The sequence below is a fragment of the Tenrec ecaudatus genome, chromosome 8, assembly GCF_050624435.1.
Source record: "Tenrec ecaudatus isolate mTenEca1 chromosome 8, mTenEca1.hap1, whole genome shotgun sequence".
Taxonomy (NCBI): domain Eukaryota; kingdom Metazoa; phylum Chordata; class Mammalia; order Afrosoricida; family Tenrecidae; genus Tenrec; species Tenrec ecaudatus.
The window spans coordinates 46,845,129-46,860,230 of NC_134537.1; the positions used below are offsets into that span (position 1 = coordinate 46,845,129).

The 15,102-nt window shown below is 41.0% G+C and overlaps 1 protein-coding gene across 2 annotated transcripts in view; it reads right to left on the bottom strand.

Moving 5' to 3' along the window:
- The window catches only part of GTF2E1 (general transcription factor IIE subunit 1), a 51,527-nt gene that overhangs the window by 15,871 nt on the left and 20,554 nt on the right, over positions 1 to 15,102 (bottom strand). For both annotated transcript variants that reach the window (XM_075556352.1, XM_075556351.1), the window contains exon 3: positions 2,000 to 2,201. In XM_075556352.1, the coding sequence (XP_075412467.1) occupies positions 2,000 to 2,201 (202 nt within the window). The remainder of the gene's footprint in view (positions 1 to 1,999; positions 2,202 to 15,102) is intronic.

A 15,102-nucleotide genomic window follows, 5' to 3' on the forward strand; every position in this document is an offset into this window, starting at 1 on the left:
ACTCCTGATGAGCACCAAGTAACTTGATACAGAAAGGTCCTCTGGACCTCATGGGCTCCGAGGAGTGGATATGTAAAATATGTAATTAAAGATCCTAGAATGAAAAGTGAGCTGCGACAGGATGTGGATATTAGAGGTGGATGTCAGTGATGGTGGGGAATGAATACTGTTATAGTGGATAACCAATAAACAAGACCAATGCTACAGCTATAGAAGGGGAACAAGAGTAATGCGCCAACAATACTATGTCACATAGAAAACAATGAGATAGAACGCATTCATATTTCAGCACGAAATTTTAAACCACAAACCAAAACCAAACAAAACTAGTTGCCATCACGTCAATTATGACTCATGGCAACCCTTAAGATATTTTTATATCTTATTTAGTTTTTTTTAATCAATTTTCCTCATTGGCTGCTACAGCTACAGTATAACTTAATGGACCGAAAAAGATTAAACAAACAGTAAGACAAAAACAAATTATTGGTACGAGACCAAATGACCAGTAACAACAAAAAATTACAGCATCCCTACCTTGTTTGGCCTACCAGCCCCTTTTTCAGAACAGAATTACTCAGTGCCCCCTTGACAACTAAAAACTACTATACCACACATCTGGTTTTGCAGCCCACTGAGTCATTCCAGCCGCCGCCCCCCGCACCCCCACACCCAGGGTAAGGTATCTCACCCACTTTGCAGTCATTTTGGCCAGTGAGAAAACACTGGGAGAATGGAGTGAAGAAGGAATTCTGAGATTGCTTTCTTCGGGTACAACAGGGAACAAGGACAGGCCTTTCACATGCATTTGAATGTTACTATCTGCATGGGATGCTTATAAAAGCATGGCCATCTTAGGCTAGCTCCCCTCATTTGCCCCAAGAGGACACACTCAGCAGAGAATAAAAATGTCACAACCTACAACCTTCAGAATGTAACTGAACTGTGAAATTAACCAATCCTGAACTGCATTACTTCAGAATTTTGGTCACGCAAGGTAACTTTTTCTTATTGTTCAATCGCTTCTAATTGATTTTTGTTATGCACAACAAAAAGCAACCCAATACATGGTGCCAGGCTGGAAAGTTCACAACTTGCACGGATATAAAATTTGCTGTACAGCTGGATTGTGTTTGACCACCCAAAAGGAACTTAATGTGATCGGGACTGCCCTAATCGATGATGCCATGTCAGCAACACCAGAAGGAACTGAAAGTGCTCCTATAAACAACCTATAAAAGAAAAACCTAAATTGTACAGGTACAACCTACTCACTCTATAGAAGTGCATAGGTGGGCATAAACTCGACGCCCTCAGCTCAACCCACAGCGAAGGGGAAAAAGGGTGCACAGGTGGAAAGCACGCCCTGACCTCAGTTTGCATTTATATTTTCAAAAAATACTATGAACCACTTTTTATAGCCTAGCAAAACTAAGGCTGCCTTGCAGTGGAAAATCCGGCCATACCGATTAAACTGGGCGCACTGCTGTACTAACCCAAGGGCAACAATCTGCTACTTTTTTTCTTTTAATATACTTCAATTTTAAGGAAGTTGTATTTGAAACTAAGACAGACAAAAATTAGCACTTAAAATTAAAAAAAAAAAAGAGGAGTGGAGAAAGCTGTACTCTGTACAGAACTTCAACCTTCTGAAGGTGGCTAGGAAATTTCAATTACTCTCAAGAGGCACAACCAATTTAGGATTAGCTAACAATCGGCTGAGTTGCAGCAGGTCCAAGCAGAGGGAGTGCTTGAAGTCAAACTTGACTATTTAAAGATGTTGCCGAAGGCGCACACTGTCCTGCATTCAATAAAGTGGATTTCATCACAGGCACCAGTTAGTAAGACAAGCATGACAGAGCTTAGAAGCTCCTTAACTGTAAGCGTCAGTTTCCTGGCAAAATACGCACTCACCTGCACCTGCTCTCCAAAGTACAAGTAATTAAACCTAACATGAAATTAAAAGTGTTCTTAATAAAGCCACAGGGCCTATACTCACCTTTGCTTCAAAGCTGGGATTTCTGTGGGTTCTGGTTCAAGTATTTCATAGGCCAAGTTCACATCCTCTGTTTCCCGAAGCAGTGCGTAAATGGGCTCAATCTGCTCATTAAACCTTGCCAAAAGTGTGCGGGCATCCTTTTTGGGCATTGCTGATTCATCCTCTTCTACCTCTGTCTGACAAAAAGTACAGCGGAAAGTGTCTACAGAGAAAAGAAAAGTCTCCGGTCAGCACACAATTCGAAAAAAGAGAGACCAAAAATGATGGAGAGGAGAGTGTGGAAAGATCAGGACTCTTGTATATTGCTGGCGTGCTTGTACACATGTGTATCAGAATGCTATATGGTGAGTCCTACAACTGGGAATAGAAATACCACACGATCCAGCAATCTCTCTGCGGGGCATATATTCCAAAGAAATAAGGCAGAACCAAACAGATGTATGCTCTCTCGTGTTCACTGCAGTCCAGTTCACTAGCAAGAAGCTGGAAACAACCCAAATGCCCATTAGTTGAGGAATGGATAAAGAAACGGATACATCTGCACAATGGAATACCTTAAAAATCAGTGATGAAACCACGAAACACCTCTGACATGGATGGACCTGGAAACGGCAATGCTGAGTAAAACGAGTCAATTACACAAGACAAATATTGCATGAGTCCTCTAATATAAGGATAAAAACCCAGACAAAGGTAGGCTTCTGTTCTACTTTGGAATCTTCTAATGTGTTCTCCCAAGCAACAAGGTAGTGAATTTGCCTACTTCCCATGAGCTACCTTGTTATTTGAACATCTTAAAAAACACTTCAAAAGAGGCAGCCTCACTCCAGCTGGGATCAGTTCCTCGCGTTGCATAGAGGCAAGATCAATCAGTTCTGGCCATAGAACATTGTTCTATGGTCATTACAAATAAACAGATACTCCTACAAGAGTGATTAGTGAATGAATCAAATCAAGAAGTGGGGAGACATGTCTATAGCGGAGAACGCAGTAACACTTCAGATAGCGGATAAGCCAAGTGCGGTAACCTGCGATTGGGAAAAATGCTTAACATTACTGATATAGGCCCTAAGGGGAGAATTAGCTCAGTATTATGTTCCTAAATGGTCACTTTTGACCTAGTTTCTATCCAACCCTGGCTGACTCCGGCCGAGTTGCTACAAACAACTGAGACCTTTAGACTGTCCTTTAAAGGTGTCCTTCATAGGCCACACCAAGGACCTGAGTTAAAATCCTACTAAGCAAACTGGACTTTACCTTAAAATCACCAGTAGCAGATTTAAGAAATGAGCTACTTCTGGACTTTAAATTACCCTTGCTAGTGGCAGAAGCAGCAGGAAGTTATCTCCAGGTAAATGCAATTGGTGTTGTTGGCGTTTGGTTTGGTTGGGATCTCTTGCTTTGCGGTAGCCAACAAATAGTAGCCCTAGACGAACCTATATTTACTAATTTCGTGCTCCCTTTGGTGTTTTATGACCCGTGTTAGTCTAACAGGCATGATTCTGCCTTTGTAAATAAATTTACAGAAAGTTTCGTCTTACCTTCAATCCTTGCGGTTTTGTGTAGTTAGGGTCTACTCACTTAAAGTTTTGAATCTGTACAAGTCAACAATTTACTGTGGTCTAAAGAGCTGTCCTAGACAAGCTTGATTTCTTTCTGTCGGGTATTTTAAATTTTATAATGGTACTATTCCCTTATGTCCCGTGGGCATGATTTAGAACAGTCTTCAATAAAATGATAAAGATGTCTCTAAAATCAATCACGGACATAGATAAAACCATAGATATATGAATGGATTCTGAGCTCACACTTAAATCTTGGCCCTAATCTAAAACCAAGTAGCTCTTAATGACAGGGCCCTACTCAGTACTTGACCTATGAGGAGATCACTGAAGATATAGGTGATAGCTCAAAGGGTGGTGCAGAAGCTTGATGGCACTTGGCTATCAGAAGGAATAGTGTCTGGAGTCTTAAAGGCTTGTCTTAAAACAAGATGCCATGTAAGCGAGGCATCACAGAAGCACACCAGAGCCTGTGTGATTCAAGGATGTTAATTAATAACACCCAAATCCCAAAGATCTTACATTAGGGCTTAACACCCAGTTTGCAGAAGGCTACAGGTAATAGGGAAGTCCAAAATCCATTTGCAGGGTTAATTCTCTGGTGAAATCCTCCAACCACAGTTGAGGGATGTGAATAACCTTGGTATCTCATGAAGAACTCTGTAAAGTTGATTATGGCAGATGTAGTTAGGTTAAAATGTAACACCTTCTATCACTTAATCTCCCAATTGACCCATTTTTTTCTCATTTTTTAATATTTTCTGCTTTTCAAGTGAGTTTCTTATTCTGTCACTGTTGATCGGTTATTTTGTTTGTTTGTTTTATATGTTTTTCTGTATAGGAAATCCAAGATAGGTAAATCTCTAGAGAGAGTAACTGAACCATTCATTTCTTAGGGGCATGGAAGAGGAAGCTGGGGAGAAATGGGGAGCCAACAATGAGTACAAAGAAGAAGAAAATGAGTTCAAGTTGACTGTGGTGGTGACTGCACAACTCTTAATATGACTGACCTACTGAATTGTATGATCTGTGATTTATATGTCATTAAAACTATTTTTTAAGTCTCTGGTCAGGAAGGTTAAGTCCCCACAATAAGTCTTTAGCCAACAGTTTATACCAGAAGTCCCAAAATAATTACAAAAACCTTCAAAGATAGAGAAATTTTGAAAGGATTAAATGTGTTCATTAAGGTCAGTGGTTCTCAACCTGTGGGTCGCAACCCCTTTGGGGGGTCAAACAATCCTTTCACAGAGGTCACCTGATCCACAGCAGTAGCAAAATTACAGTTATGAAGTAGTAACAAAAATAATTTTATGGCTGGGGGGGTCACCACAACATGAGGAAGTGTATGAAAGGGTGGTGGCATTCAGAAGGTTGAGAAGCACTGCTCTAGATTTGCCAGTGAACATTTTGCTACACTGATCACATCTGCTCCCATCATCAGAGGAGCCCTGGCGTTGCTGTGAGATAAGCAGTCGGCTTCGAGCTGCACGGTTGGCAGTGGAAACGCCACAGCCACTTTGCGGAAGAGGGATGGATGAGGCTCCCTGCTTCCATAAAGATCCATGGTCTTGAGAATGCATGACGGGGTCAATATGAGTTGGAACCAAATCAATGGCAGTAGATTTGTTTTGTTATTATTATCATCACATCTATCTTGATGCATTCCACAGTAATTTAAGCAAAACAAATTTTAATCAAAATCCTAACACAGTTGTACTCATTCCAAGCTAAATTCAATTACTTTACAGCTCAACGTGCCAAGCTATACTCTTTCCCAAAGGTTTGCTTTCAGCACATTACACGTTTGGGTCTACGTGAGGGAAAAAGCCAAAGAAATACTTTAAATGGCTATTTTTGTACATGGTCACAAGGCTACTTCTTCAAATGTTAATCATTTATGTCTAAACAAATTTAATCAAGCCATGCTCAAAATAAAAGTTGTTGAAAACTTTTCCTTCTTTTATCTGTATTTTCATAAAGGATGGCTTCGGGTATTTATACATTGGGTTGCTAACTGCAAGGTAAGTAGCTTGAAACTACCAGCTGCTGCACTGGGTGGGGGTGGGGTGGGGGTGGGGAGATGAGGCTTTCTGCCCCGTAAAGAATTTCAATTTCAGAAACCCACTGGGACAAGTCTACACTGTCCTATCAGGTTGCTATGAGTTAGCTCGAATTGATGGCAGTAAGTACATTCTTCATATCTAATTGGTAATTGATTATGTTAATGTCTTAGAAATGAATTGTTCTTATCTCTTGTCATTTCACTGACCCAGGCACCACCACTTAGGCCTGACGCAGTTCCCTCCGTCTGGCCTTCACAATGAGATTCCCCTCTCCTGTTCCGAACTTCCCAAGCTGCTGCTTTCATCATTGTCCCTGTGCCCTAAAAGGCCACACGGGTCTGGGGCTTGCTAGTTCACCCCTGGACAACAAGCTGGAGGCGAACTTCACAAGTAGCCTTGCTACCAAACAGAGAACATTTAAAGTCCATTATGGCAGATGAAGTTAGGTTAAATGTAACGAAGGCAGGGAGTGTACAACACTGAGCACCAGAAGGAACTGTCCCGAAATTGACTGTGGTGATGATTCCACAGCTCTTAGTGATGGAATTATTAAACTGAGTAATAGTTGAAATACATGCCAATAAACTATCTTACAACAAGATATTGCTAATTTTTCAAAGACCACCAAAACTTTAAATGAGCTTTTATCTAACAGTAAAAAATATTTAGTGACCTTGGCAAAAAAGATTTGAGTAGGTATGCTATCTGTGATTATTTTCTAACTCCTAGTCTTCCTTAGTCTCTTCAGAAAGATCAAGAATGTAATTCATGTGGTAGTTACAAATTAAACCTTGATTTGAAGGCTTAGAACAGGGGTCCTCAAACTACAGCCCGCGGACCACAGGAAACCCTCCAACGACATTTATCAGGACTTCCGGGTGTTTTTGCCCCATTTGTTTTTTACTTCAAAATATGATATGTTCAGTGTGCATAGGAATTTGTTCAGGGTTTTTTTTTTAAACTACAGTCTGGCCCTCCCACAGGTCTGAGAGACAGTGAACTGAGCCCGTTTAAAAAGTCTGAGGCGCCCTGCTGTGGACCATAATAAACTGTGGATACCTCTGAGAAGAGTAGAAACTCCAGAACAGATGATTGTGCTCTCGCACAACTCATACATGGGTCAAGAGGCTGTTGTGCAAATAGATCACGGGAATACTGCATGGTTTACAAACAGGAAAGGATGCGTGTCAAGGTTGTAGTCTCTCGCCATACTTGATCAATTTGTATACTGAGCAAATAATCAAAGAAGCTAGATTACATGAAGAAGAATGGGGCATCAAGATTAGAAGAAGGCTTAAATAACAATCTGCGATGTGCAGATGCCACAACCTTGCTTGCAGAAAGTGAAGAGGAATTGAAGCATTTGCTGGTGAACATCAAGGATTGTAGCCATCAGTGTGGTTACAACTCATTGTAAACAAGATCAAGGTCCTCACAACTAGCCCAATAGGTAATACCATGATAAATGAAGAAAGATTGAAGTTGTCATTGTCTTGCTTGGATCTACAATTAATGTTGAGGGAAGCAACACTCAAGAGATCAAAAGGAATATTGCATTAAATAAATCCGCTGCACACGACCTCTTCAGAGCAGGGGTCCTCAAACTACGGCCCGCGGGCCACATGTGGCCCTCCGAGGACATTTATCTGGCCCGCTGGGTGTTTTTGCCCCGTTTGTTTTTTTACTTCAAAATAAGATATGCATAGTGTGCATAGTGTTCAAAGTTTTTATTTTTAACTATAGTCTGGCCCTCCAATGGGTCTGAGGGACAGTGAACTGGTCCCGTTTAAAAAGTGTGAGGACCCCTGGACTAGAGCTTGGTTTAGTCTCATGGGACAATTGGCACAATATAGTTCACAGAATTCGTATTCTGCATACTGCCTGAAGTCATAAAAATTTGCAGACAGTCATGTAAGATACAACTGCTGATTTCTACACATCTGGATCTAAAGAGTAAGAAGGGAACACCAAAATGTCAGAGAAGAAATGAAGCTTCTGGGCTAATAGCCTACACAAGCCGTCGTGACCTCATGTACCCTGAGACCAAAGCAGAGGACGGAGCCCACCTACCACTACCGACGGTTCTGAACAGAAGATGATTAGACGGCCGGGGCCTTAAGAGATGGGCCATGATAAAAGGGGAGAAAAACAGTGAACAGAATTATAGTTATTTTTAAAAATCTAGATTTGAAGGCAGGGAGCGTTAGGAGAGAAGGGATAATATACATGAGAAACACTGGGAGAAAGTGAGATAATTGAAGTTACAAGGTAGGGATTTCAATCAATAACCAAGTAAAACATGTAGGCATTACTGAATAAAAAACTGATTTGCTCTGTAAACCTTGACCAATGCATAATAGAATTAAAAAAGAAAAAAATCCAGAATTAATGAACCAGCTGAAAGTATCACCCTGAGATAGTCTTTAAACCTTGAACCGAATGAATGTTCCCTGAGATCACAGAGCAAAATAACAAAGTGGCACACAAAATGAAGAATATTACCCAGAAGTACAGTGCTTTGCTCAAAATCCATCTAGATGAGCTCAAAGGGTTGCATTTATTCTCCAAAAGGAAAATGGAAAGATAGCGGCAGGGAAACTAGAGAGTACTGGAAACAGAACACAACCAAAGGAAATACTGACATATTGTGGGAAATGTAATGAATATCATTGAACAGTTTGCATAGGAATGGTCAAATGGAACCTAATTTACTGTGTACATTTCCACCAACAACAAAGTAAATTATTTTTCCAATAAACCTTAAAAGTTTATAAAAACACACTGACGGGGGGTGGGGGGGTTATGCTGACTATTGAAAGCCAGGCCTTTACAGAGACTATCAATGAGAACTAGAAGATTACTTTGCACAGGTTAATTATCTAGTTCCCTAGCTTTAAAGATGATTTTTGAAAGAAGGAATCCCTCTTATTTAGGTAAGAAGATGCTTAATATATAAATATAAAAGCAAGGGCATGGTTCGAAGCACTGAGAAACTGCTAAGACAAGGGACAGCATTGTAGTTCTCACAGGAGTCTTGGTGGCATAGTAGTCTACTTGCTGGGCTACAAACCACAAGATTAACAGTTCAAAACCAGTAGCTGCTTTCTATTCCCATAAGAGTTACAGCCTCGGAAACCCACAGGGACAGTTCTATGAGCCGGAATCTAGCTACTCAATGGCAGTGGGTCTGGTTTTGGAGTTGGTAAGCCTCACATTCCATGTCTTGCAAGCATCACAAACCAGCCTCCTCCAGGACGAACACCAGGTATGCTTTGCTGCAGAACCTCTGCACCTGCTGTTCCCTCTGCCCAGAATGTGTCTCTTCCAGAGTGTCACATAACTCATGTCACCTCAGTGAGGCCCTCCTTAGTCAACCTCACCTAAAGTTTCAATACCACCCTCATCACAACAATCCAATCTTCCTTCCCAATCTGCTCTCTTGTTTCCTCGGTTTTTGCAGCTATCCAATAAATGATGTTTTACTAATCTAGCTGGTCAATCATAAACATTGTCATGTTATACATACATAGAAGAGATGTCCTCCCAAACACTTCATTTCTTTTTTGAAGACAACATACATTTCAAACGCTAACTTTATGTAAACAAATCAATATGCTGGTCGGTGTACCATTTCTATATAAAGCAGAAATGCTGTTACTTCTACACAGAATTAAAGTTCTACCATTATAATAGTCTTTTGATATAAATTTAAAGGCTTTTTAAAAATATATTAGTTTTTTAAGGATTTCCAGATTTACTTGGTCATCACAATCTGAAAATTTTAGAATATTAAAATTTTAATGTTAATAAGGACTATCATTTCCTTAGCATCAGCCATGTTGAGTGTATTAAAATGGCCTGTGTCAAATAATATTTTATGAAAATAGGTGCATTTAAAATGTTTTGTCACTTCAAAAGCAGAAATGTATTCACTTCAAAAGACAATGAAGCTAATGTCATACACTGACACACAATCACATATACTAGGAGCCCGGTGGTGTAGTGGTTACTTATTGAACTGCAATCCACATGGTTGACAGTTTGAAACCACCTGTAAACAATTACAGGCTCAGAAACCCACACAGAGGTCATGAGTCAGTACTGACTCAATGGCAGTGAGTTTGGTCTTTGTAGTTTAATGGCATATATTACTAGGTTGACGTAGTATAAGAAGTAAATAAAAAAGTTAGTAGTGCTCCAGTTCATACTTGCACAGTTTATTCCAAAAACATGTCTACACATGTTTCTGTAATCAATGGATGACTGTGGGGAAGTTCTCCCTGGTAGCACAACAGAGACACAGCATGTGTTTTTAAGTCGCAAATCTGGCAGCTCATCCCCACCAGCCACTCAGTGGGAGAAACACGCTGTATGCCCCATAAAGGTGCACAGTCTTGGAAATCCTAAGGGAGCAGTTCTACTCTATTGCTTCTGAGTCAAAATTAACTCAATGGTACTGAATTTTAGTTCCGTAGGATACCGTACCAAAAAAAAAGTCCAATCAAACCAGTAACTTCTGCGGGCTGTTGGGTCAGCTCAGAAGGTTATGACAACTGTTTTGGGATTCCAAAGTGGTGGCTGTTCGGTACTACAGATTTGGTTCCGACGGATAGCAACTCTATGTACAAGAAAAGGAAACACTGCCTGGTCCTGCGCCATCCTCACAATGGTTGTGTTTGTGTCCATTGTTGCAGCCACTGTGTCACCCCAGCTCCTGGAGGGACTTCGCCTCTCACTGCCCTTCTACTTTACCACGCACTGGTCTCTCCTGAAAATAGGTTCAATTGACTTTCTACTCTCCTTAAAGGGCACAAGATCATGATGGGAGCTTGTGATGAAGAAGTACTAAGAACATGACAGATTACTCCCGTGAGGAAAAAGTCTAGCCAAGGAATTTTTCTCAAACCACAACAATGTGCTTGGTACATTCTTCCAAAGTTCCAGGGCTGTTCTTGGGAGAATTCCATTGGTAAACCATATCCTGTCCACTCTACAGTGCTGATCTTGACTCTCTTATTCCTAAACTCAAAGAACATTAAAAGGACACACTATTTGAATCTCTTGAATAGGTAAAAACTGCCATTTTGATGTGGCACATCCTGAAAAACATAGATTTCTTCAGAGTAGGGTTGAAGAGATGAAAACTTCACCTTCAGAGGTGAATATACCTGGATGGAGGATATGGCAAAGAACAGTTAGTTTCACATTTTGATATTTTTGTTTAATAAAGATTTCTATGAACACACAGCTGTACTTTTTTACTTGCTCTCATATAGGGATAATAGTATCCATGCAGTTCCCTGTTTCTTGTTCACATCTTATGTCAGGCACAGATGGATGGGGTGAATCATGGCCACTCTCTAGTTGAAAGGGACCCTGTCTCTATGTTGCACTTTGCAATTATAGCAGCGAATATTTATGCACCTTAACAATGAAGCTCCCTTGTCAAGCAGGCAGCCTTCCTGGAAAGGGGAAGCCTCTGGAGTCCTCTAGATGCCATCAGCTTGGTTAAGGCAGCTCTCTACGAAGTTATCCAAAGCAGTGAGGATCGGAGCCCCAGCTATCACCTGCATTTCTCTCTTCAACTGCTCTCCCCTCTCATATGAAAATGAGGTTAGTGTGTGCTCCCTCAAAGAACATTCTGTGGTGAAGCACTTTAGATATGTGGAAAAACTCCACTGCCTTTCAATTCCATTTCCCCATAAACTTTTAACTTGTTGGTGTGGATTAGTTGAAAGTTTACTGAACAAATTAATTTTATATCAATAATTCCTATATATTTTTGCTTCCTCTCATTCATTGCAATCCCTTCAATATAACATCACTTGTTCCATTTTCTCACTTGTGTTTCCTATCTCCATCCCTCCTTCCTTCTGGCCTAACTCTTCTGAGCTTTGTCCTTGGGTGAAAGTGGTCCTTTTTATCCCAAAGGGTTGATTATTCTAAGGTGTGCCTACCTCTCTAGTATTACTCTTCTCCTTTTACACCTGTCTATTGTATGGCTGAAAATTGAACCCTGGGGTGGGTTCAGTTCCAGACCTGAAGGGTGACGAAAGGCCATTGTCTCAGAGGTTCCACCGGTCTCTACCTGACCAATAAGCCTGGTCTTGTTTTATGATTTTGAGTTTGCTTTATATTTTCCTATCACTCTATCTTGGACTTTCTAATGTGATCCCTTTCAGAGGAGTTGGTAGCAGAAGCTGGGCACCATCTAGTTCTTCTGGTCTTAGAATGATGTTCCTGTGGTCCATTCCTTTACTAGTTCCATGTGTCTTCAATTTTCATTTTCTTCTTTCTCCCACAGGGGCAAGACCAATAGTTGTACCTTAAATGGTTGCTCATGAGCTTTGAAGACTATGTTAGGCAGCTACTCACCAAAGCAGGATGCGGAACAGTTTCTGTGGGATTGTTATGCAAATTGTCCTTAGTGTTCTCCAAAGCTATGGTCCTGATGCCTCAGACCCAGTGAACTTTTTGGAACCTCCTAGTACTGCACTGACTGCTTGGGGATTCTTGATGTGCTAACATACTAAACACTAAGACATGGTGCCCTACTGCTGCATTTCCCAACCACTGGGCCACAAAACCCGTCTTTCACTCCATAGCTATTACCAGTCCCCAAAATTGACATGCTATATAATTTGGGTTCATGAAAAAATAGAATTTTCCAATGCATTTTAAGAAGTGACAGGTTTGTTACTTTTTTATTTTCCAACTAAATATATCTTGGGGAGGGAGAACACTGTTGGCACCATCATTTCATCGGAAGGCAATCTCAGAAGGCAGCCCTTTCACTTGAAAAAATTAAATTTTGTTGACAAAATAAAATGGGAGCGAGGGTGGGGAGAGAGACATAGCATGTAGCTATAAAAAAAACCTAAATCCTAGCCTCTTTGGGCAACTTTCCAGAAACACGGCTTAATTTCGATTGAATATGAATGACTAATGGGGGTCTAGTTTGCACTTCTCAGATGTATAGCTTGTCTGTTACAGTTGAGATGATGAAGAGTCTCAAGTTTTATGCTATTTGCAATAATACTTGCAGAGGACAAGAATCCTGGGGCAGAGACAGAGAACTTCATTACACAGGACAATAGCAGTAGCCATTGCCAGTATCTGCCCTATGCCCTTACTTACCCTCCACCCCTAAAGGCCCAAGCAACACCTGCACACACAAACGACTGTCCTACAGGGGGAATCTCAGCTTATGGACCTAACACTTTTTAAACGGGTACCAATAAGCCTGCTTTTGCTTGGAGGAAGTCACTCTTTTTATTCTCCTGGGCAGCAAAGAAGCCTGCCCTTTGCTCAGAAGGGACACACTATCTCTAGCTTTTGAAGCTAATCACTGTACTAGAACCTTTGAAACAGTCCAGAGAAAAGGCAGTCGGAGGCCTCTGCGTGGAAGACATGCATAAACATGAGACCCAGAATTGTCTCCCGGCAATTAGATCCCTGGCATACATCACAAGAGGAAAAGCTAGCCTGACATCTCTGGGTCCCACATCTATCACAAAAACACAATTATAAATTGACAACTTGCATGTCGAAAGTCAAACGCAGAAAAGTCTGATTTTTCTTCCTGGTGCCTTTGGCATTGTGGCAAAACAATGTTAGATTAGCAGCATTTTTATGAATTCCATAAAGCATTATACAAATGCAAATCAGCTTTCCCTCAAATAAGTAGAGGTCTGGGAATGGCAGGCCTCAGCATGACAGCAGGGTATGGCTCAGTGCACTCTGCCCACAGCTCCGTGCCACTGGTCAGGTGGTGTGTGGACAGACACAGGCCTGCCAGGGACCAAGCAGAAGCACAGTACACAGTGTTTGAAGTTTATAGAAGATCATGTTACTTCCAGCTGAGGGCACAAGGGCCGGTTTACAGAAAAGATGAGTCTTTTGAGATATAATTTAAAAAATAAGCTGTCAGATAGAAATCAAGGAAGGGAAAAGAAGGCATTCTCGATCACAGCTAAAGAAGTAGGTGGCTGGGAAATGACACTAAGCTGCGATTTCAGTGTGACAGGTACAGACTTATCAAAAAGAATAATAGCAAAACAATGAAATTAAGATAAACTGAGCTGTCCTAAGTGGGTCTTGTTCACCAAGCCTCATCCTGACAATTTTTTAGAAGGAGAAAAGGCCATTAAAAGAGTTTAGGAAGAAACATGAGGCCATCAAAATGATTTGCAAATATTGATCTGCCACAGTGGCTTGAGATGCACCTCCTATAACCCAGTCCATAATTGAAGGTTCCCATAAAAATCACTGGTGGGATTTTTAATTAATGCCTGGACTCAACACCAGAAATGCGTATTCAGTAAGGCTGGAGAGGGCCCAGGAACAGGAATTTTTGAAGTACCACGGGAATTCTAGTGCATATCCCTGGTGCAAAGGTGCTGTTAAGTAAGCAACATGATAAACACCCCAAATCTTGTCACATTCCAAATGAGTTGTTTGCCAGAAAGATCAAAATATATCCAGTTTCAGATACCTAACAGGTCTAACAAGCCCTTGGAAGGAGGGAGGAAAAATATCTTCTAGAAATAGATATTGCTAAACTATACTTAGGGTCATTTATTTAGCAACATATGAATGTCCCAATTCTGCGCTGCTCACAACATGCACGAGAGAAGGGGGTGAAACTGAAACTCGGAGCACAGCACCCTCTTTGCCTTCCCACATGTAAGACCACCATGGAAATGCTGCATAACTCCACAGTAGCCCCCCAAAATGTATGCGAGACCTACGAACGAGGCAGCAGAGGGGGATTGAAGCTGACATCAATGTTTCCGGTAAAGCTTGCTAAGTGATGGAAGTAGAAGGAAAATGCCGTTCAATGACAACGCATTTGTGGTAAATATCTAAATCCACAAACCACAAATTCACCGAGGAAGCTGTTTCACAGGGAGTCCCATTTTTCCCCGTCGGTGCAAAGTCTGTGCAGTAGTAAAATCCAAATATGACACGTGAGAAAATGCAAGTGCCAAGCTTACTGGGTCATAGCTGGGGTGGGGGGGCAGGGAGGAGGGGGAGGTACCACAAACTCTGAATTCAAATCTTAATTGATCTGATTCAAAAAACTGGCTTAAAGTCATGGTGCCAACCTGAATTACATCTGACCTATCATCCCTGTCTGCTACAGTTCAGCAAACTTTTCCCACCTAGATACACCCAAACTCACTGCCATCAAGTTGATTGCAATGAATAGCAACCGTTTAGGCCTGTCTCTGGGTTTTTAAGACTGCAACTCTGTTATCAGAGTAAAAAGACACACACACACAAAGGCTTAAAAAAAAGTAACAAAATGAGAATGGTTTTGCAACAAAGATTTAATTGAACAAACATTTAAGTGCCTATCATATCATATGCCTGGCGTTTATTCAGCTGATTCTGAACATACTGTTTGCAAGAAAGATCAAAATATAATATATTCAGTTTCAGATATCTAACAGGCCTAACAAGCCCTTGGAAG